General features: G+C 44.6%; 1 protein-coding gene and 1 pseudogene across 1 annotated transcript in view; one reads left to right on the top strand and one right to left on the bottom strand.

Moving 5' to 3' along the window:
- The window catches only part of LOC144165285 (oxamate amidohydrolase proenzyme-like), a 41,238-nt gene extending 23,303 nt beyond the window's left edge, over window positions 1-17,935 (bottom strand). The window contains exons 1-3 of the mRNA XM_077695410.1: window positions 17,772-17,935; window positions 10,896-11,061; window positions 9,515-9,685 (exon numbers count right to left, since the gene is read on the bottom strand). Of these exons, the coding sequence (XP_077551536.1) occupies window positions 9,515-9,685; window positions 10,896-11,061; window positions 17,772-17,824 (390 nt within the window). The 5' untranslated portion in view covers window positions 17,825-17,935. The remainder of the gene's footprint in view (window positions 1-9,514; window positions 9,686-10,895; window positions 11,062-17,771) is intronic.
- Window positions 1,482-6,774, top strand: LOC144165334 (uncharacterized; annotated as a pseudogene).
- Window positions 17,936-21,571: the final 3,636 nt, after the last annotated feature.

Raw genomic sequence — 21,571 nt, 5'->3', positions numbered from 1 at the left:
AATAAACTTGTTTTCCTTCAAGACAACTGCGTCGTCTTTGGTATCGGTTTGGTACCGTGAAACCGTGAATTCTCACATGGGTTTTTAAACTACAAAGACAGTAAGTGCTGCAGTATTGCAGCTCGCGGTACCCGATTTTTGTGATGTTTCCTAGAAGAAAGGTCGCAGGACACAGGACGAACTTTCCAAGGCGGTGAAATGTATGAAAAGAATAATCTGTACACATCTGAAAACGAAGCGCTGAGATCCGAGGCTCGCTCTCTCACTCTAAGCGAAAAGGGCAGAGGAACGGATGGACGATTTACAAAGAGCAGAGATGTGGATGTATTGATCAAGACAGGATAAAAAGGAAGGCTGTTCAACGATGAAACTTTAAAAGCATAAAGCAAGTTCATGTACGTCCGTTGGTTCAGAAGGAGCCACATGTTACAATCGATATACAAACTTTGGACCGAGCTAGTGCAAAAAGCGCACGACGCAAGCCGTAGCCCCAAGTATAGCACTTAGTCAAGCATTCGCAACGCTGTTTCAGTCGTTCACCCATATAACACAGTGTCATTGTCAAAACGAGACCCAACCAATGCAGTATAGAAGGGCAGCAGGAGTTCTTTGTCTTCCCCGTACGATTTCTTGGAGAGAACCTTAAGGATATTCATTGTTTCCAGACATTTATGCTAAAGTTTCGTGATGTTTGGAATGAATGTGAGTTTGTGGTCAAACACAACACCCAAAAACGTGTGCTTCTGGTTCACAGGAAGTGACACGCCATTAGGAGTAATGTCTGGGTCCGGATAGGCCCCAGGCTTCCTGGAGAACACAACGCAAGAGCTTTTTGCAGGATTCTGTTTAAAGCCTTTCTTGTCTGCCGAGCCGGCAAGTGTCTTGACACCTAGCTGGACTTGACGTTCGCATATTGACATATTACATGATTTAAAAGATATCTGTACGTCGTCTACATGCATGGAATAAAAGATTGTAGGTGGGAGTGCCTTTCCAAGAGAGTTCATCTTTACTATAAAGAGAGTGCAGCTCACCAAGCCACGTTGCGGCAGACCATTTTTTGCACATGAACCTTTGAGAGTGCAAACCAACTCTTACTCGAAACATTCTCGCTGACAAGTAACTAACGAGGGTGTTTAACATGTTACCCAAAACACCGTATGTCTTGAGGTCACTAAGGATCCTATAACGCCAAGTTTTGTCGCAGGCACTTTTGAGGACAAAAACACAGGTAAACAAAACTGCTTATCCACGCAGGCATTATTGATGTACGATTCAAGTGCTACCAGTTGATCGTTCGTCAATTGCCCCAACCGGACGCCTGCCTGGCAGCTCTAGAGAAGACCGTTATACTCAAGGAAGTACACCATCCTGCGATTGATCATCTTCTCAAAGAACTTGCACACGCAGCTCGTCAGGTTTATATGACTCTAACTTGATGGGGATGACGGGTCCTTTCCCTCTTCAAGAAAGCCACTATTATGGCCTCCCTCCAGGTGTGTGGAATGTTCGCCGAAAGCCATATTTATTATATTGATGTTGAAGTGTTTAATGGGTTTCTATGTCTAGGTGTTGTTTCATTGTATATGTGATTTTGTCTGGGCCTGGAGCTGAGGGTTTACACGTGCTCAGAGCAGCTCTCAACTCATGCAGTGATAACTGTCAGTTATAAGAAGATGTTGACCTAATGTTATCTTGTATAGGCTTCTTTTCTGCGGGTTGTTTGTGCTTTATGGAAGCGTTTGTGTAGTGTGCTGAACTGAACACGTGTTGGAACAGTTATGCGAGTGTGTCAGCCTGGTCTTCGAGTGTGTCCCTTGTTGTGCTAACCAGAGCAGGCTGTGCGTTTGTTGTTCATTGAGTTTGCGTATGCGTGTCCATATTTTTCGTGTGTCCCTGTAGGAGTTTATGTTATAAAGGAACGCCAACTATATCGTTGGGCCTTACGGCGCCCACATTCTCCTAGCGCCTTGGCCCGTCTGAAGAACAACAGGTTACCCGACATGGAGTACCGACGGAGGATACCCCACGCCTTGTTATGGGCCTCTCGCGTCCTCATTCAACAGTCCTCATTCAACCACGGCCTCCTCTGGTTGCTCAGGGCACCAGAGGCTTGGGGAATGGACTTTTCGGAGGCGTTGAGAATGTGCGCAGTGATGAGTTGGGTACCTTCTTAAACATTGCGGTGTCCAATGGATGTGTGGCGTAGGTTGGATGTCTCTCTAAATGTATTCCAGTGAATGATGAAGTTCTTGAATGAAGCTCTTGCTTCGATAAACCTGTTTTGGGAAGATGGACTGCATGGGCCTTTACCAATGTTTGTTAGTGAGGTGGGGAAGTCGTAGCTACAATATGGGTTCGTGCCCACGCCCCACTCCAGAAGTGGAAAGAGAACATCGGAACCAATAGCCAAATCAAGATATGAGTATGTGTTGTGTCGTATGTTATGGTATGTAGGCTGTTTCTTGTTGAAAAGGCGTGCACCACAGTATGTTGGAAACTTCTCTATCATGCAACCTCGGGAATACGTGCGAGAAAACCTCAAAAAGAAATGTGTACATTAAGGTCGCCTGTTAGGATATATGGTTCGGGCAGCTGGTCGGCCAGCGCCTCAATGTCCGAGCTTGAGAAAGCAAGCTCAGGAGGAATGTAAATGGAGCATACCGTTATCAACCTATTAAATATTATTGTGCTTATTGCTAAAGCCTCAAGGACAGTGTTCAGAGTGGCAGGGTGGAATGGTAAGGATTTCTCGGCGATTATTTCCAGAACTCCGGAACTTCAGAAGGTGACTGCGCAGCAGCGCAGTTCACTAATCCGTTTGCCTTTGCCATGGAGATCTACGCCCTCTTCGCCGTACTCCTGTTTTCTGGACTCGTGCTGCCCCAATCTGCAGCCTCACCGATCCTAGTGACTCACAATTGCGGGATCGGCGCAGGCAACTGGTCACGCCACTTCGTTCACGCTTAGGTGTGTACGGAAGCGCCATCCCTCCCCCTTTTCTGCCCTCCCGGATACCTGGATTCATAATGGAAAACACCATCGCCACCGGCCCCAGCCGCCGCCTCACCTATAAAAGACCATCACCGGCCGCCTGCGCTATGTGGTCTCGGTGACTGCGCAGCAGCGCAGTTTACTAATCCGTTTGCCTTTGCCATGCAGGTCAGTAATTCACACGGTCTATTCGCTAAAAAATCTAGTAATCACTTTTCGTTACAGTCCCCGAGCCCACAGTGTTGCATTGCCATTGCCGCTGAAGGCGCAAGCGTAATTTATTCCTTGTTGCACCAAGCCGGTGACGATGAAACAAACCCCGGCCCTGTTACCATTGAAGAAGTTGCCACCAAATTAAAAAACATTATCCGCTGGTCAATCCACTGTTCTCACCGAACTAAAGGAGTTTAAAGATCAGCTGCAATCCAATGATAAAGAAATACTAGACTTACGTAAACGAGTAACAGATCTTTAGAGCTACTTCAAGTCCCTTTCATCTATGAAAGTTGAAATGGACAGCTTAATGGCTACCATACTTCAGATGTCCCGCTAGATAGACAGCTTATCAGCCCGAGTGGATGACTCAGAAAATCACTCCCGCAGGAGCAATTTAACATTCTATGGCATCCATGACATTAACGCTTCCGAACATTTTCGTGAACCAGGAAAACTAGTCATTGCTCTTTGAGCTAATCACATGGAGCTGAGTATTGAACCAAAACATATAGATAGAGCGCATCGTCTTGGCCATTACGCTGTAGACAAAAAAAGGCCGTTATTGTAAAATTTCATACATTTAAAATACAGCACAAAATTTTCAAACGGCCGCAAACTCAAAGACACCGAATACAGCGTTGGCGCAGACTTTTCTGCCACAGTTCGAATTCCTCGTAGGCATCCTATCGCTTTCGCAAGGTCCCAGTCCTCTCCATTTATGTTGACCTTCAAAACCCTACGCATGGGCAAAAAACGCTATGTATTCGACGCATCGACACAAACAGTTAAAAAATTGCTACAGCTAGTTCCTGGCAATCCACACGTGCGTCATTGCCCCAGATCCACCCCACGCCCACTACTTTCCCTTTCAGTTATTTTTACTAATATACGCAGTTTTCTACCGAAGTGGCACGTCATTTTTATTCTTGTTTCCTCGTCGAGTGGCAACGTATTAGTTTTATCAGAAACGTGGCTATACAGTTACATCAGCAAGCATGAAGTTCCAGCAGACCTTTCAAATTTTACGGTATTTCGGAAGGACCGTATATATAGGCGAGGCGGAGGCGTGGCGATTGCGATCAGCAAAAATGTTTCTTGCAATGCAATTAACATTCAGACTGACCTCGAAATTATATGGTTTCTTTGCCACGCCACTCCTGAAATTGTTTTAATTGGTTCTTGCTATAGAACTCCCCACAGCACTCCCGATTTTGCTCGTAAACTTAAGGACATTTTAAGTGATTTAACTACTGCATTCCCTAACGCCCGAATTCTTCTTTTGTGGGATTTCAATCAACCTCTCACTGATTAAGTAAACCAAATTACTTTGACGTCAGGAGAACCTGAAGCGCACGACTTATTTGATGGGTGCCTTAACTTTAACTTAACCCAACTTGTAGCAGAACCAACTCGCGTAAGTCATACGTGCGCCAATACTCCTGACTTAATACTAACGGATCACCCCGAGGGCGTTTCATTCATTTCATATCTTCCATAAATTAGCGATCACAAGGTAATTCACGCTGAGTTTACGTTCAAACCGGTGTCTCGTCAGAAAAGTAAAAATATATACGTCTTTATTGCAAAGGAAATTACCCAGCCATCATTGATGAACTCCGCTCTTTCTTTCCATCATTGGAATCATTATTCCAAAATAGATCTGTGCAAAATATTTGTAAGTTCTTTACGGACAAAGTAGATTATCTTGTGAGCAAAAATATACGCACATTTAATTTCCAGGCCAACACTCAAAAGCCCGCGTTCACAAAAATGTTAAAACGCCAAGAAAACAAAAAGAAACGCCTCTTTCGTTCAGCCCAACAGAAGGGAAGGCAATGCGCGTGGAAAAAATACTATGTAGCCGAACATGACTACCTAGGAAAGATATCCGAAGCAAGGCACTCTTTCTATAACTGTAACTTGCGGAACGTTCTAAAAAGTGACCCACGCGAATTTTTTGAAATTATCAACCCTGACCCCATGCAGTCTACAAACTTCACCGATGATGCCGGCAGACCAGTGAGTGACGTTGATTGTGCAAATATCTTTATAACTGATTTCATCAGTGTTCACCGAAGGAACAGACCTTCCAGTTTTCATACCGACTTCCACTATCGAACTCTTTATGCCATCCATAACATTTTCTGTGTCTGGTATATTATCTATAATAAACAAGCTAAAGCTGTCGTTCTCCACTGGTGTAGACAATATTAATTACAAGTTTTCTAAAAACACTGTAGATGTCTGTGTCGAATATTTATGCCTATTGTTCTCGCAGTCACTCGCAACAGGCCCACTGCACGAAGATTAGAAAAAAGGGAAGGTCATTCCAGTCTTCAAAACCGGTAACCAAAACTCACCTTTAAATTATCGTCCCATCTACTTAACTTCAGTGCCTTCCAAAACCACGGAACACGTCATATTCACTCACATTATCAGTTTTCTTGATAAGGTTAATTTTTTCATCGTGCACAACACGGCTTCCGAAAAGAATTTTTATGCGAAACTCAACTAGCACTTTTGGCCCATGATCTTCATTCCAATCTCTATAATAACATTCAAACCGATGCCATATTTCTAGATTTCACCAAAGCATTTCAAAGGTACCCCATAAATACCTGTTACTGATACTTTCCCACTTAAACTTACACCCCGCAGTCTTAATCTGGATCCAAGATATTTTAAATAACCGTTCCCAATCTGTCCTTGTAAATGATCAACTCTTCAATTTTATTCCAGTTACATCTTGTGTCCCTCAGGGTTCCGTCCTTGGCCCCTTGTAATTTTTAATATATACGACCTCCCAACGAACTTAACTTGTAACATACGCATGTTTGCTGATGACTACGTTTTGTACCGCACAGTAACTAAATGCATCCGATGGAATTTGCCTCCAAAGTGACCTTAACCAAGTACACCGTTGGTGTGAACACTGGCAAATGGAACTTAATTCTAAGAAATGTAAACTTATGTCATTTCAACGTCGCCATAACTTGCTGACCACTTCCTACATAATTTCTAACACTCATGTTGAACTTGTGCAATCATACAAATACCTTGGCCTAACCTTGTGCTGCGACATAACTTGGACTGAGCGTATTCGGACTATCATCGCAGCTGCTAATCGTACTCTCGGCTTCCTAAAACGTCATCTGCGCAACGCACCTAGCCATGAAATATTACTAACTTATCAATCCCTCGTAAGAAGCAAGCTCGAATATGCGTCGTCAATTTGGAGCCAACAACACGCGTATCTCATTACTGCACTCGAATCATTTCAAAACCGTGCTAATAGGTCCATTCATTCCTCATATGGCTATCACATTAGCCTGTCATCTTTAAAAGTAGAAATCGGCCTGTCACCTCGGTCTTCCCGCCGCCGCATTGCTACCCTTTGCTTGTTTCATAAACGTTTTCACAGTCGACTTGCAATCGAACCTTACATCTCCCCCGCATTTCGCAGATCATATCGCATTGGCCATATCTTTCAAGTTACCCGTCAACGTTCCCGAACCGTTGCTTTTGCTGCCTCATTTTTCTTCGTGCAGCAAAAGACTGGAATAATCTCCCCCGCCATACTGCAGCAATCACCTGTCCGTCAACATTTATGCATAGGGACACAATTCATTTTTCAAACTAACTGATTGCTTTTTGTACGTTTTTTTGTAACCCCGCTCCTTATGTAATGTCCCTCCGGGGACCTTTAAGGTAATGAAATGAAATGAAATGAAATCAAATGAGTGTGTGCAGCCAGCCCTATCCGTTCTGAATACCTTATAGCCATTTACGAAATTTGTGTTCTTGGAATTCAGATGTGTTTTCTGAACACACATTAACCTTTGCTGATTAGCATGCATGATCTCTTACACGTCGTCAAGATTATTCAGAAGGCCTGTGCAGTTTCATTGAACCATATGGTTTCTCCCTATTATGATGTGTTAGACCTACTGGAGTGCGACTATTAACATGAGGTCTTTTGGGGCTTGCACTCTTGGGAGAGTTTTGTTACCGGTTCTGGAGGTTTGGATAAAGCTACCTGCTCCTTCCACTGCGAAGCAGACAGGATAGGCCCCACATTCATATCGTCATCAGATCTGAAAGGGGTACCCGGCGGACCAGACCACCCGGACTTGGCACCCTTTCCGGTGCCCTTCGAGCGAGCCGCCACCGCCGGGGGTGGGAACTGCCGCGGGCGCATCCGTCTCCATCTCCGGGCCCTCGCGTGTGCTTTTGGCCGTTGGAGAGGAAGCAGTTAATGATGCAGCATCCCCACCAGCCGCATCCACAGCCGCTGCTGGCTGAGCAAGCGGTGCGGAGGCGTGTTGGGCTGTCCGGGGCAACCCTGGGGGGGGGGGGGGGGGGGGGGAAGCGGGACCATGTCCGACTCTTGGTACTGGGTCCCCGCCGAAACCAGACGCTGCTCCGCCACCCGGCGAGCTGCGTCGGCGTAGCTCCATATGGGAAAGAGACGAACCTCATTCGCGCCTTTGGGAAGGTGATGTTCGCTTTCACTTTTGAGGCAATAATTTGCTTTTCCAGCGTGAACTTTTCGCAGCTCCTAGAATAGGCAGCGTGCGGTCCCTTGCAGTTTGCACAGTTGAAGCTCTTAGATTCACAATTGTCAGTTAAATGATCTTGTGGTGCACATTTTGCGCACGTCAGTTTACTACGACAAGAGGTTGTGCTTGCCCAAACCACTGACACTTGAAGCAGCGGCGTGGGTTCGGCAGGTAGGGTCGGACCGGAAGTTTTTTGAAGCCTGCGTTGACCGACTCAGCCAGTGTTGAGCGGTCAAACGTCAATAATCGGTTCTTTGTTTGTATTATTTGATCGCTTCGACGTATGGTGATTTGCCTCACTGCTGTCTTGCCCTGATCTCGAAGGCCCTCGAGCAGATCTGCTTCAGTCTCATTTATTAGTTCGCGATCAGAGGCCACGCCCTGGCCGCTACTGAGGCAGTGATGGGGCGTAATCTTGATGTCAATGTCGACCATGCGCGTTTGCTCGAGGAGGCTAGAGGATTGTTGTTTGATTTGGACTTCAATTGGGATTTCTCCCCTTGTGGGCTTCTTAGCCTTGTACGATTTGCTATGAGGCTTTCAAGAAACTTGGAAATAAGAAAGAGAGACTGGGAAGTGATGGGTTTTGACTTATCTAGGTATTCCATTACCAAAAAGCGCGAGAAATTATCGGGCTTCGGAATAGAGATCGAAGACAATAGAGCAAAGGATACTTCGGTTCGCCCCTTTTGAGGGGCAGTCACGTTTGGAGGGGGTTTAGAAAATGCCATATGATATAGTAGAACGCAGGGGGCAGGGGTACTTTCTTCGTCAGCCTTACCCTGATAGCGGAAGAGGTCCCGGAGCTCCCTGCCTGGTAAACAGGCAGGTAGCGCTTTCACCAAAGCTTCACCTGGGCTCCAAAGGCCACAGTTTCAGCTTGCTTACCCTTCACCTTTAAACACATCACCCCGGTAGGTTACAGCTTATGTTGGGGGGCTCGGGGTCGGCGGTGTCGCCAACACCGTCACAAAGATTGCTCAAGCTGCTCCATGCGGGTACCGCAAGGACCTTTACGTCTCCGTTCTCCGCAGGTGAAACCTCAAGGCCCCCTACGGAAATAGCCACTTTAGTTCACGGTGAGTTACGCTACCGCAGTGGCTGGGCTGTTGAAAATAATGTAGCCTGAACAGTGCTACGCGCAGATTGTGAAATGAACTATTGTAAACCCCTTAGTACCTCCGAGTAACGAGCACAGGGTCACCTTCGGCATGATTCCATGTTACGAAATCTCCCCGCACCGTCACCGTTAGAATCTTCAGTTGGCAGTTCCAGGCAGCTCTGGGGCTGTCTGGGCGTGTTCGACGCAACGTTGTTCGCGAGTGCTTGTAAACGGACAGAAGACGCGCGTGTATTCCCGTGAGCCAAGTAACAGCTGAAAATAAATATGTGGAAGGAGCGTTCCGAATAACTACTACATGCAGTAGGTAGACTCGTAGATCATACTCACAGTAAAAAGTACGACGTTGCGTCCCAGATTTTTGCTTGCCGTCGGCGGCGGTATACATTTTAGTCTCGATTGTAGGTCTACCCCTAACTTCAATATTTCATGTATGAAGAATGCGTCGACCTAAAATAGCGCAAATACCGTACTTAGCACTTAAGGTTAGAGGTCCATGCCATTATTTTCTGCATCGTGTTGTAATGGTAACGGTACTACCATTACCTCATGTTAGTTACTAGCAATATATATTACGCGATTTCTAGTCACCCTGTCTAATTTTAAAGTACAAACACTGACTAACCTGAACGGTGAAGCACGGTTGCCAGACGCCCCCCATTGTTCCAAGCGTGCAAAGCCAGTCGTTCGTGCGAGCGTCAGTCACCAGGACTGGCATGAGCGTGTGGAAGGGTTTCTTACGAGGACCAAAAGCATTTATGTGCCCTGGGGTGAGGCTGAACGCGGAGCCTCGGGTCTGAAAAACAAAATATTGCTGTCACCATTCAGAAATTTTCGGCTAGATTTACTGCTCTCATTGCTTGGTGGCTAGATAACCGGCGCAAAAATGAATAAAGGAAAGAATAATAGACCAGTGGAGCAGGTTGCCTAAGGAAATACTCCGAAGCGTGAGAAAGGCTAACATCTACAATCGCAAATAGGATTATGTGCTGAGAAATAAATTTTTCGCTAGAGAATCTGGGTTTTTTTTTGCAAACATATTAAAAAGCTGACCAACCTCCAACCTGTGTATGACCATTACAAATAACTACCCTAATAGCATAAATGCCACATCCCCAAATGCCGACAGGCATCGTCATGCAACACTGTTTATCGGTACCGCATTATGCTATAGGAAAGGTATTTCAGTGGCAAAGGCGTACTTACTCCTCGCGCCGGTTCTAATTTATTAAAGACCCCACTAACTATAGCATCTCTTTCTTGCTCCAATGCGAGGTTCGTGCAATAGTGTGTGGCATATTGGCAATAAGTTTCAAACATAGAATGAGCATCCTGTACGTAGACCACAAGATTAACTCCAAACAGCAATAAAATTACGGATTGTTGGCATATTGTGAACCGTTTTAACAGCAGAGATGCTTAAGCTTTGACCTCCGCGGTGTAGCGTTACCCGAAAAGTCAACCCGGACTAGCGCGCGTGAGCCTTCGCCTTGTGAGGAGCAGCCGGCGTCGTTCAGGCTTGCGCGGGGAATTCCGCCACGTGATGAGCTGACGTAATATCCCGAGAAACAATACCGAGCGCAAGTGAGCGTGCGCCTGTTGAAGAGCGCCCGCAATATGCCAGCTCTACGTTCGAGAAGGCTCTTGCCATAGTACCTGGCGTGAAATTTCGCGAACATGTCCTCGCTTGTTCATGTGCATTTGGTTTTGATGTAGTCGGAGGGGCGCCGAGTTCCCGCCCAAAAAGTAGAGTTCACGAAGCTGGGTTACGTGGGCTCTCGCGCGTGCTAATGCGGTCCACTTTACAATAGATGTGACGGCTAAGTGCAAAACGAACCGGCTTGCCTGTCATGGAGACCATTCAGCGGCTAGTTCCGAAATTTATGGAAGGTGCAACAGGCAGGTCTCGAACGAAGTGCCCGCTGAGCAATAGTACAGGCTGAGCAAATTGTTTTACATGTACTTTTTAGGGAGTCCCAGATTGGGGCCGAATGTATATTGCTCACGTGAACAGCAAATCCGTGCTCCTCCACAACACCGCATCCGAAGAAACGAGCATTGCTTCCCAACAGGCCACACACGTTACCCGCCTCATCCACCGCAGCCACGAACGTAGTTCCACTTGCTCCTCCCGTAGGTGACGCTGCGTCTGGGAACACAGTTTTCGCTCTCCTGGGAAGAGGCACCACATTTACAGGTTAAACCACAGTGAACGCTCCAAAATGGACTCGGCACATTGCAGCAAAGCACGCCATCGGCTTCTGCGGTACCTTGCCGTCATTGTTCTGTGCCCTAGATATTTTCCAACTAAAACTAGCCATTTTTGCATTTTTATAACTCTAACTCCGTAGCCCAGCGAAAAATATGGATGCACAGTGCCAGCCGACGCGTTGGCTGGAATTCAAACGCGAATACGTAAGTGACGGTACTGCGCCAGCTGCGCTCTCTTTTGGCGTTGGGGTTCTTCAATCTGGTTCAAAAGAGTCAAACATTTGTGTTTACATCGTCACAGCGATGGCGGAGCTGTCTTTATCCACCTGATGTAGGTGTTACGGGATTGGCACGTGGAATAAGGGTCGTATAAGGCATCATTATGCGTAACCGCGACATGCCTGTATGCTTTGGCAGGGCTATGGCGATCCGGCGTCCCTTACTACAAGATACCGTGCTATAGCGGATGAGGAGAAGTTTAGGTAAACGACGCTTCCAGGTAGGATACCATCAACAAAGAAAAGAGGTGGTAACCTTGTGAGGCATGGAAGACATGTACTGTTCAATTTCAAAGCAAAATTTATAAAAGTACGGCAATTTAGAGAGTTGTAATGAAAAATTTCGTCATTGCAATTGTTTCCAACTATGAGACCGATACTTCAAAATCCATGAGGATTGCGTAGATGGACGACACCCATAGGGAAGACAATAGGATGAGCGCTTGTCCTGTTGTCTTGCTTAGGTGTGTCATCCATCTGCACAATTCTCATGGCTTATCAAGTATCAGACCCACTGGCCCGTCAACAAATCTTCATGAGGGCGATATGCAGAGCGATATTCTTTCTGCTTTATTCTCATCTATATCTATTGTATGACGGTTGGTAGTTGTGGTTGTAGTTATGGGTTTCTTTTTTGTTCCAGCTGATTCAGGATTACACAGCGTGTTTGGTATTTTTGTTTGTTTTCACACCACATTGGCTTTGTTCCGCCTGCGTAATACCCTCGTGCAGATGGCATATAGGGGCGCACTGAAAAAAATGAATAAATAAAAAAATGGCTTCCCGTACAATACTTCCATGAGATGCCGAAAAGTTTTTCAGTTTTGTAAGGCAAGGGTTTTTTGCAGAATATTCAAATTGATGCAGCTGGAACCTACAGTTCTCCCGAAGTGTTAAACAAAAATATGAGAAATTATGCTAATTTTTTGGTGGTGGCTACTGTTTTCTCAACTGTTAGGGCTTCACAATGAACTTGGTAGTAGAAATATGGCGACATTTTTTCACACCCCAAACGCAATCTTATTTTTATCTCCCTTCAAGCTGTATTTTAACTAAATAATACTCATGCGTGGCGCCTGCCGTCAATGTAGAAAACGTCCTGGCTTCTTCATCACCACCTTTAGCTTCAGCACAGTGACATGAGAAATTTCACACATTTTTACGCGTAACACCTTCCACTTTTGCAGAATGTTCCACCCCACATGTCTCAATGCACGATGTGCCTTTGGATGAGAAAACTGTAATTATCTACATAAAGCTTAGCCTCCTCGGCAACATCGGTGTAGGACTGACAGGCCGAGATAGAATTAGCCTGATTCCGTTTCATTCAGCTCACTTCAAAAGGATGAAGCGTGCTGTCGCCTATTTGGGGTTTTCGAACAATGTGGCGCCGTTCTCTTCCCAGCGTATCCAAACCTGTTTTCAGGAACAACTTGGCTGCCGTTTTCGCACCAGTTACAATGAGCATTGTTGGACGCTGTTACTGACTGTACTGAGTAAGAAGTAAGAAATCTGAAACGAAAAAAAATGTTGTGGAACCAAAAACGCACTCGTCTTCATACATTCACAACGTGAAAAAGATGGCCTGCCACGCCGGTGACATATTGTCTTGTTCTAGATGTTTGCGGATTCTGCAAGGTATTCAGTGCAATATTTGGTATTACACCCCCAAAAATTGCCAAGCTCTCCCGCACATAAGCCTACGTGCACGCCAAACTTGATCTCAGTGAAAATACAACAAATTCATTCTGCGTAATGAAAATGCAAGACGTTTGACATTGAAAACATTCCTCAGAGGACGATAAAGAAAGCCTTTCCTTTCGCTGACACGTACCCTAATTCACTGCGGATTATAAAAATCACGGCCTACACTTGCGGCACACGTCGGTTGACGCGCCTTCTCGAGAGCGTTCCTGCGATTCGGCGTGGTGCGCCGTGCATAGCGCACGTCCGCTAGCTGCGCTAAAGAGCGCCACTAGCTGGTGAGGGGAAAGATAGAGACAGAGACATAGAGAGGGTAGCATTCTTAGGAGCAGGGTTTCTCGCGACTCCACCGAAGGCGCGAGTCACTGTGGCATGATGTGGCACCCCTTTTGTGCGCGCGGGCACCAACACTGCAGGAGAAACCACAGCTGCGGGCGAGAAGACCGAATGCGTTTTATTCGAACGTCATCGAAGGGGTGTCAGCCAATAAAATCTTCGCCTAAAAAAAGAGGCACCAAAACTGGCCTACAGCGGGGATGGAAGGAGGCTTCCGATATGCAATATCTTTCCTGTTGGATATGGTTCCATCGTAAACAGTGGCCGCTGCTTGAATAAACTGCTACACGACCAAAGCATGCAGGAGGCTGTACGCAGCGATCTGGGCATTCAATGCGTGCAGTATGGTTGCGAACGAGAGATAATGGTTCAAGGCTTGAGATAGCAGCAGCGAGCCGGTCACGCTAAAGATCGTTGAAGCTCACACAATCGTCTATTTTCCTAATAACTACAGGAGAGGAAAACATATGTCATTTATTGATGTGGTGCATAAACCACCGATCCGAACAATATACTTTCAGGATGAGTGAGCGCAGTGGTGTGTTCTCTTGCCAACCTTTATCCTTCCCGCTGTTATTTTCTATACCTTTTTTATTGAATGCATAAAACTCAATAAAAAATATCAATGAATAACACTCCGTTACGGTGTAACACCGCTCTTTTATGTACTGGCCGGAGTAACTGTGACCCCGACCTGCTAGCAACATGTGATGTTAAAAAAGGTTTGTAAAGAACTATTGCAAAGGTAACATTTTAAAATAATGATAAATAGGAATTTGGTTGATGCCGTGTTTAATATAAAAAACAAACTTTAAACAAGCAGCCTCAGTTATACACCCACTGATTGTTCGTATTTAACAAATATATTGCCTATTTTACGCATAACATTATTTATCGTCATGTGGTGGGTGATTTTGTCACCCTCACATAAATGCCTAAGCTCACTGAACAGAGAGTACAATTTTTTCACAAATTAAAAATCTCACATACATTTCAAAAATTATAGCGCAAACGAACCTTAAGAAATTTGCATGTATATAGCCATGCTGAAATTGACTTTGTCGGTACTCCTGAATTAAGAATGGTTTAGAAATCTTGACCACAAATAAAGTATATGGTAGCAATGGTTAAAAATTCAGATTGGCATATTTCGGACCGACAGAAACCAGGAGATTTTCGGAAACTGCTCAAAAAACGATGCGAAGCTTTGAAGTAAGGTCAATTAGTAAAAAAAGGGACGATAAAGGGCAACAAACATTTGCCCTAATTCTTCTTCTATAAATCTTTTGATGAGCGACGATACTTTAGCGCACAAAATGAACACATTCTTGTTTGGTTGTAGGTTTTAAAGCGCTGACGCAACGCAGGCGATGAGGCACACCATAGTGGAGGGCTCAAGATTAATTGTGATCACTTCGGGATCTTTAACGTGCGCTGGTATCTCGTACAAAAGAACAATGAACACATTCTTCTCCTCGCCTAAATTTCGCTCTTTGTTTCTTGCATACAACCTTTCCAGTGGAGTAATAGTCACGCTAAATGTAATTAACCTGGTCAGGGGCACAAAATGGTTCCATGCTCTCAGTGGCAATGTGACGTTTAAACTGAACCAAATTGAAACCAGCGCATTGTACCGTTGTTGAACGAAAGCGTGGAATTGCTAGTTCATTTTAGAGTGGATATGAATTAGATTGACGGCATGTGTCATCAAAAAGATACAAGGAGGCGCTGTATGCATCCCAGTTTACCACGTGTTGCCCCCGTAAGCGCCCACTCCTCCGAGCAGGGTCTGTATTTTGTCTTGCATTGCAGTTCTGCGCACATCCACTGTGTCCTCATGACACCAAAAACCAGTTATCGTTCGACAAACATGATTTAGCCGTGTTGAGTCATAAAACATGTGCACAAAAGTTCAGCGCCACCACCGGTTAGATGGTGTGCCAAAATCATTGCTGCTTATCCAACGTCGCACAGTGGAGTGGGTCAATTTCTTGTAAACAATGTTTGTGTGACCTAATTAAAGCCACGCACGTAGTTTTCAGTAAGAGCCAGCCTGGCTTTTTTTTAGTTTAAGTAATCAATTTTCTAAAAATGGTTCAAATTGGACTACTTTCCTTCTAAATATTAATTTAGGTGCAACATTACTTCTTTTCACAAGTCTGTTGCAATACCAGTAGAATATTTCCTATTGCTTAAGTTCGAAACAAGGGATACGGTGGGGTAAGGGCATGAAACCAAGGTATATGAGGATCTGTCAGAGGATTTATCATTTTCTACTTAATACGGCACGCAAAAAAGAGAGCGTATGCAACGCCCCTTTACGGGCCAGGTTTTGCGGACAATCATTTCTGTAGTGATCTTAAAGCACGCTTTTTGTGAAGCCAAAAGAAGTCAGAAAAAGTCACCGTAAATATATGCAATTCGTACAAAAGTAATTTTCCGGTCTGAAATTTAAATGGATTTGAAGAAAACACTGTTTTTAGATGAGCACTGGCATGCGTTCACTCATAGGATGTTGACAACATTCTAATTTTGAAAAAAGTTTAATATGTATTTGAATTAACCGACGAAACTACTTCTGCCGTAGCACGGCCCATATGCTATGACAAAACTTACTCAGCCATTCCACTTTGTGATGCTGGACGTCCTGCAACACACCGACACTTTTGATAAAGCTGTTGCAAGTTTGAGAACCAAAATTAATTTCGTTGTTTTCATCTTCCCTGCTCGTTGTCGAAGTAGGCAGCGCGAGCTGTATTATAATTGAAAGCAAACAAGACACGGCAAACTCCGTTACTCAGATCGCTTCCTGATGGGCGGTGCTGAAAACTGAGAAAATTAGTGAGTTGTCGCTGCAGATCGTTACTAGGGAGAAAACACCTGGCTTATTGAATGACTGACGCCAATGCGAAAATGGGAGTGTGGTGTTGTATTTGGGATTTTTGTGATCAGCCCTAGGCAAGGAACATGTATTAGCTGGGAATTGTGCATACAATGCAATAAATTGATTCCCCGGACAAGTTTCTTCTCTAAAAATTTAGTGGCTCTAAATACAGTACGCAGGAATTGTTTATATATTACCATTGCAGCTAGTCTTCATACATTTGTTGTAACATTAACTCGGTCGGTACTGTTTTGATGATGGCTACTACAAGTGAAAAGCCCGTGTATAGAAATATGTACTTTTGCTAGAAATACTATGTTAAGTATTTAAAGGAAACTGATAAGTGTACAAATTTGTCGGATCACAAACTCCTTGAAATGCTTGGTTATATAATGAGAGCAGTACTTTCACAATTTGTAGGTCTCTGTCACTATAACGTACTCGTCAGTGTGCAGCATTCGCGAGGAAATGAGGGCGAGAAAATTACGACAATTGTGGGTATCTACTGTATCTGCTTTAAAGCCAGGTATTCTTCAAGAGGCAAGCTCGTGCACGCTCTGAACAACTTGGTTTATTGATTGAATAGGGGTGGGGAGTTGTGGCAAAAATATTTGGATAGTAATAACTTACCTGAGAAAACCACGACTAACAAAATATTATATGTGCATATTTATTCCAAACCGTGCCAAATTACATCCAATATCACAAATCTCTGCCATACCAAAACATTTGCCACAACTTTTACGTGCCAGAGTTGTCTTGATACCTCAGCCTCGTAATAATAACATAAGGTAAATTGGAAATAGTAAATTTTAATAAACAATAGCTGGTTAAAAAGAGAAAGGCAGAAGTGTAATTCTCATATCCAAAATATTTAATTGTGCTAAGCAGCTTATGGTGGTTTGTGGCCTTTTTTTATTTGGTTTAACCATTAATGCTGTAAATGTTGCCGGAATGCCGTTATGAAAGGCGATAGGGAAGCCTGATTGGCACTGACAATTTTATGAGGTAGAAGCAACCTGGGTTGTTGTTTTTTCAAGGCTCATTTGTTTTGTGCAAAATAAAATGACCAGTGGACATCAAATAGCCGTCGTACAGACATTAAAATCAGAATTATAATATTCTTCCTCCCTTCATTCGTCAATTTAAAAATGAAGCCAGGCTCTGCAGGTTGACCACTAAGTCTACCTAATTATAGGAAAATTTACAAGTATGAAATACGCTTTCTTCCTTCAGTGGTCCTAAATCGGTTGTTGATGATGGTGACGATGATTGTGGCACCCAGATATTTAGGTGTTGGCCTTCACCGATAATCAATTTTTGTCAATCAGCACTGAAGAAAACCGTTTTCAGAGCAAGCATTTATGAACGCATTTGCTCCCAAGTATTCATGCAACTCCACTTTTCCCACAAAATGTCGAAGCCATGTACGCCGCCACTGCCGCTTTGAGTGAATAAGGCTGTCATACCTGTCATAGCTTATTTGGCTCCCAAGGAAGTGCGCTCGCTCCCTGGACAACATTGTTCCAAGAGAGGTGCCGAAGGCAGGATCTGCCACGTATCGCAGACCGTCGGCGACCGCATGTCGGAGTGCCTCAATGACGACGTGCTCAAAATCCCCTGGTGGGTCGTCCGCGCCGGCGGAAAATGATCGAAGTAGACAAAAAGCGAAAGTAAATTCAAAATCAGGAAGCTAAAAAAGAGAGAATTGCTACAATTTTATGAAAAACAGAAAGAATGATTAAGCTTAGCGCAGTTGGTGCACTTGCAAATGTGTACCCCCCTGAACGGCAAGAGAGCGATGAAGGCACCTTTGTGTCTAAACAAAGGATGAGTAGGCAACATATTCGACTGTGTGAACAAATTCTTAAGAAGTGTGTGAGCCCGGTGAATGAGTCGTAATTCTGTTCGCGTATTCTTGGGATGTTTTAGTCAACTTGGATTGCTTGAGTGATACGATATGCATCCCATTCCGCGACAGGTTTCCTGCGTCAAAAACGTTAAAGTAGTTCATAGGTTCTGCATATAATCGTTTCATATCCATGTTTAGTTCGACAAGGTCTGCAATGTGCATGCAGAATCACGTGCATGCAGAACGTTTTCTTCATTTGGATATACAAATAAGAAATACATAACGTGTATTTGCGGACTTTATGAAACTAAGGTATATCAGTATACAGCCGGTAGAAGTATTTCGCTTTCACGTCCTCTTGTTTATTAGCAGTTATTTTACCCTAAATTTTCAGGCTTTTCGTATGAAAGAAACTCCAATATCTCCTGTGACGTGTGGCTGTAGAAGGTCTGTCACCGGGTTAGGAGAATCCGCAGCACAGGCCTTATGCCCACGTCCGAATAGAGGACCCACTTTGACAGAATACGAGGTTCGTTCCTAAAACAGGCTTTATCATTATTCTGACTTTATTTTCATAAAATATTCCACACAAAAAACAAACCAGGTTAGGCAGTGGCTATTCCTCAGCCACTATCAGGAGAAGTCTCTATGACATCACCGAATCTTGTGCTTACGATTGGTAGCCGTCGAGAAGAGCTACTGCCAGGAAACACAACGGTACGACTGCCGGGGCCTCTGTGTGCGTTTGAAAGTAATATTTCATTTCTAACGTGCAGTTGTTTCTCTGGTGGCCATGTTTAGTGCTTTTCTCAATTCAGGCACTTCTCACATTGTGCAGAGCAAAATTTTGAAACCTTTCCAACACTTGCTTGTATTTCTGCTAAATAATTATCAATGTACCTGAGTAAGTTACCAAAGGCTAGCTTTTTTTCAATTTGATCAGGGCTATATATTTTCTTTTTTACTAATTTATTGCGCGGCCGCTACAGTATGTGTACCTTTTACAATATTCCTTGTCATAAGTTTCTGCTTGTTTTCTTTATAAACGCCCGCCTCTTCCTGACCCCAGTACTCATTCGCGGCTTCCTAAGTAAATTCTAATCGAAATTTCTAAACTCCGTCTAGAGAGAAGAGCTTCTCAGCAGTCCAGAATAAAATGAGTAGTAAAAAAACGGCCGGGTTATGAGCAGAAACATTCTTCATCTACTTTGCAAGCGTCTGTTGAGAGTTCTTAAAATATGTATAACGCTCCACGTTACGCCCAACCACCCCCTGGATTCCAAAACTGCTGCTTCGGCACCACGTTTGAGTCTTGGGCACTCACAAACACCAGTGATTCAAATTCACAACTCAAATCCTCGCATGCAGCTGCGATTAATTGCTGCCATTGTGTGCAATGGCACGGCGCAAGCCGGAAAGTATGATGCGGCCCCTGTTTATGCCAAACAACAGTGACTTCTGGCTAGTGGAAGAAAAACCTGTACTATCAAGGCTTTGTGAACTGACGGGTCGGATCACGTATGGCTAGTCAAAATTTTGGTATTAGGACCAAGGGTATTTTCTGCCATAGTTTTGTGCGCACAGGCTTATTTTTTTCATATTCTAAGAAAACGTTTCATACATCTGCAAAAAGACAACGATGCTTACTATAGTATACTTCCAGGACACTAGTACTCCCAGGAAGTACTACAAGCTTCAGAAGCGGATCGCACAGCTCACGGCCGATGCACCCTATATGCAGCTATGTTCTGCCGAGAGAATTGGCTCACACTCAGCGACGGGCTTTGGGGTACATTGAGCGACCTTGAAGTACTAGTACAAGAAAGTACTGCTACTATAGTACTTCTACCATAGCACATATCACAAGCAAGGAACATATACAAATGGGAACAACCCCAGCATAAGTGGACTTGTCACCTCCACTAATGGCGTGAACGCGCTAAGGCATCGTTTTAGAGCAATATCGCACAGCCGTTGTCGCCTCTTTCATACACTTCGCTTTAATTACATCAAAACGACTACTTCAAAACTTGATTATAATCACGAGTCTTTTAACAAGCCCGCGCTACACACACGATGAGGCGCGCACAGTGGAGGGCTTCGCAATATTTTTACCCCTGGGAATCATCAAGGGGCGACTAAATCTCGAACAGGCGAGCGCTTTTGGTTTTCGCCTCCATCAGAAAAGCGGATACCATGCCATGAATGGAACCCACGTCCATACTTTAAAATTAACTTTATCGTTTGCTGGCTGACCCTAGTCTACATGGTAGTCCCTATTTATGGCATTCCCCAAAAGGAGCTTAATAAAGATGGGCGAGCTCGGCATTTAAATCTGCAGTGTGATTTTGTTCTTTGGCGGTGTACTGGTAACCAGACGTTCATCACACTTAGCACCGTGTCGTATTAATGATACATAATCGAAGAGGCGAACTAGCGTTCTTTACACCAGAAAACATCATTAAAATGGCCACAAGCAAACGAAAGTCGAGCGTCGTCTAGAACATGGGAAGGAAAACCGTGTTAGCGCACTCCTAGATTGCCCTGGGCGGTCTCCACGTTATAGCTGCCGTTCACGTGACGAGCGATCCGTCCATCGGTGAGTTACTCTTGGCGTTGTGTATTGGTTGCCTCAGCAGGGGTATTGTGCAGGTTCGCTGATTCGCTCCTTCCTGTCTGCTCCCGAAAGCTTGGTTACGCCCAACACGGCTGGGCTTCCGTAGCTCAATCCAGCTGACTCGGCGATGTCTGAACTCGGTGCCTTGCGCTGTCCGGCACCCTTCCACAAGCATCATCGCTGACCTGTGGTTATTCGTGACCCCGTCTGTTCGGTCGGCCACCCCGCTGCTTGCGCTCTTCCATCGGGCTCTACTTCCTGCTCTTCCTTGGCTCCTCCAGGAGAAAACGTGGCGGAATTTCAATGCTGCGCTGGCAGTCTTCAGATTGTCGTCCCACTTTTAAACGTTCATTCTGGAAGCAACTCGTTAGGATGCTCATGTTTGATTGGGGAAGCTAAAAACTTGTAGAAAAGTGGCAGCTGTGGGGACATGCGACGGTGAATAAGTCGGGTACGTTGCACTGAACATGTTTTTCTTCTTAAAATATTTTAAGAACCATTGGGCACAACAGAAAATAGTGAAGTACATAAATAAGGTGCAGTTGTTTTGCGAAAAGAGCATCAAAATGGCAAATTAGGCCAAGTGACAAAAGATTGGTTGAACAAAGAACATTGTGACTGGCTGGTTTAAAGTGGGTAGCATCTTTGATGGCAGCGATGGTGTCTTCCGCCTTGTAGAAAAAACACGCAAACTCAAAGGAAAGCCATCATGTCTCAAACACCTATTTTGTCTATACGAAAGCAACAAATACGTCAGGGCTTTACTTATTCAGACAAGTCGCACACCTAAGTGTCCGGTC

Source organism: Haemaphysalis longicornis, unplaced genomic scaffold (genome assembly GCF_048455015.1).
Source record: "Haemaphysalis longicornis isolate Haplotype H1 unplaced genomic scaffold, Haemaphysalis longicornis Haplotype H1 scaffold_14, whole genome shotgun sequence".
NCBI classification, from domain to species: domain Eukaryota; kingdom Metazoa; phylum Arthropoda; class Arachnida; order Ixodida; family Ixodidae; genus Haemaphysalis; species Haemaphysalis longicornis.
The sequence above is the reverse complement of the archived record's forward strand: the minus strand, read 5'-3'. Positions and strand labels throughout refer to the sequence as shown.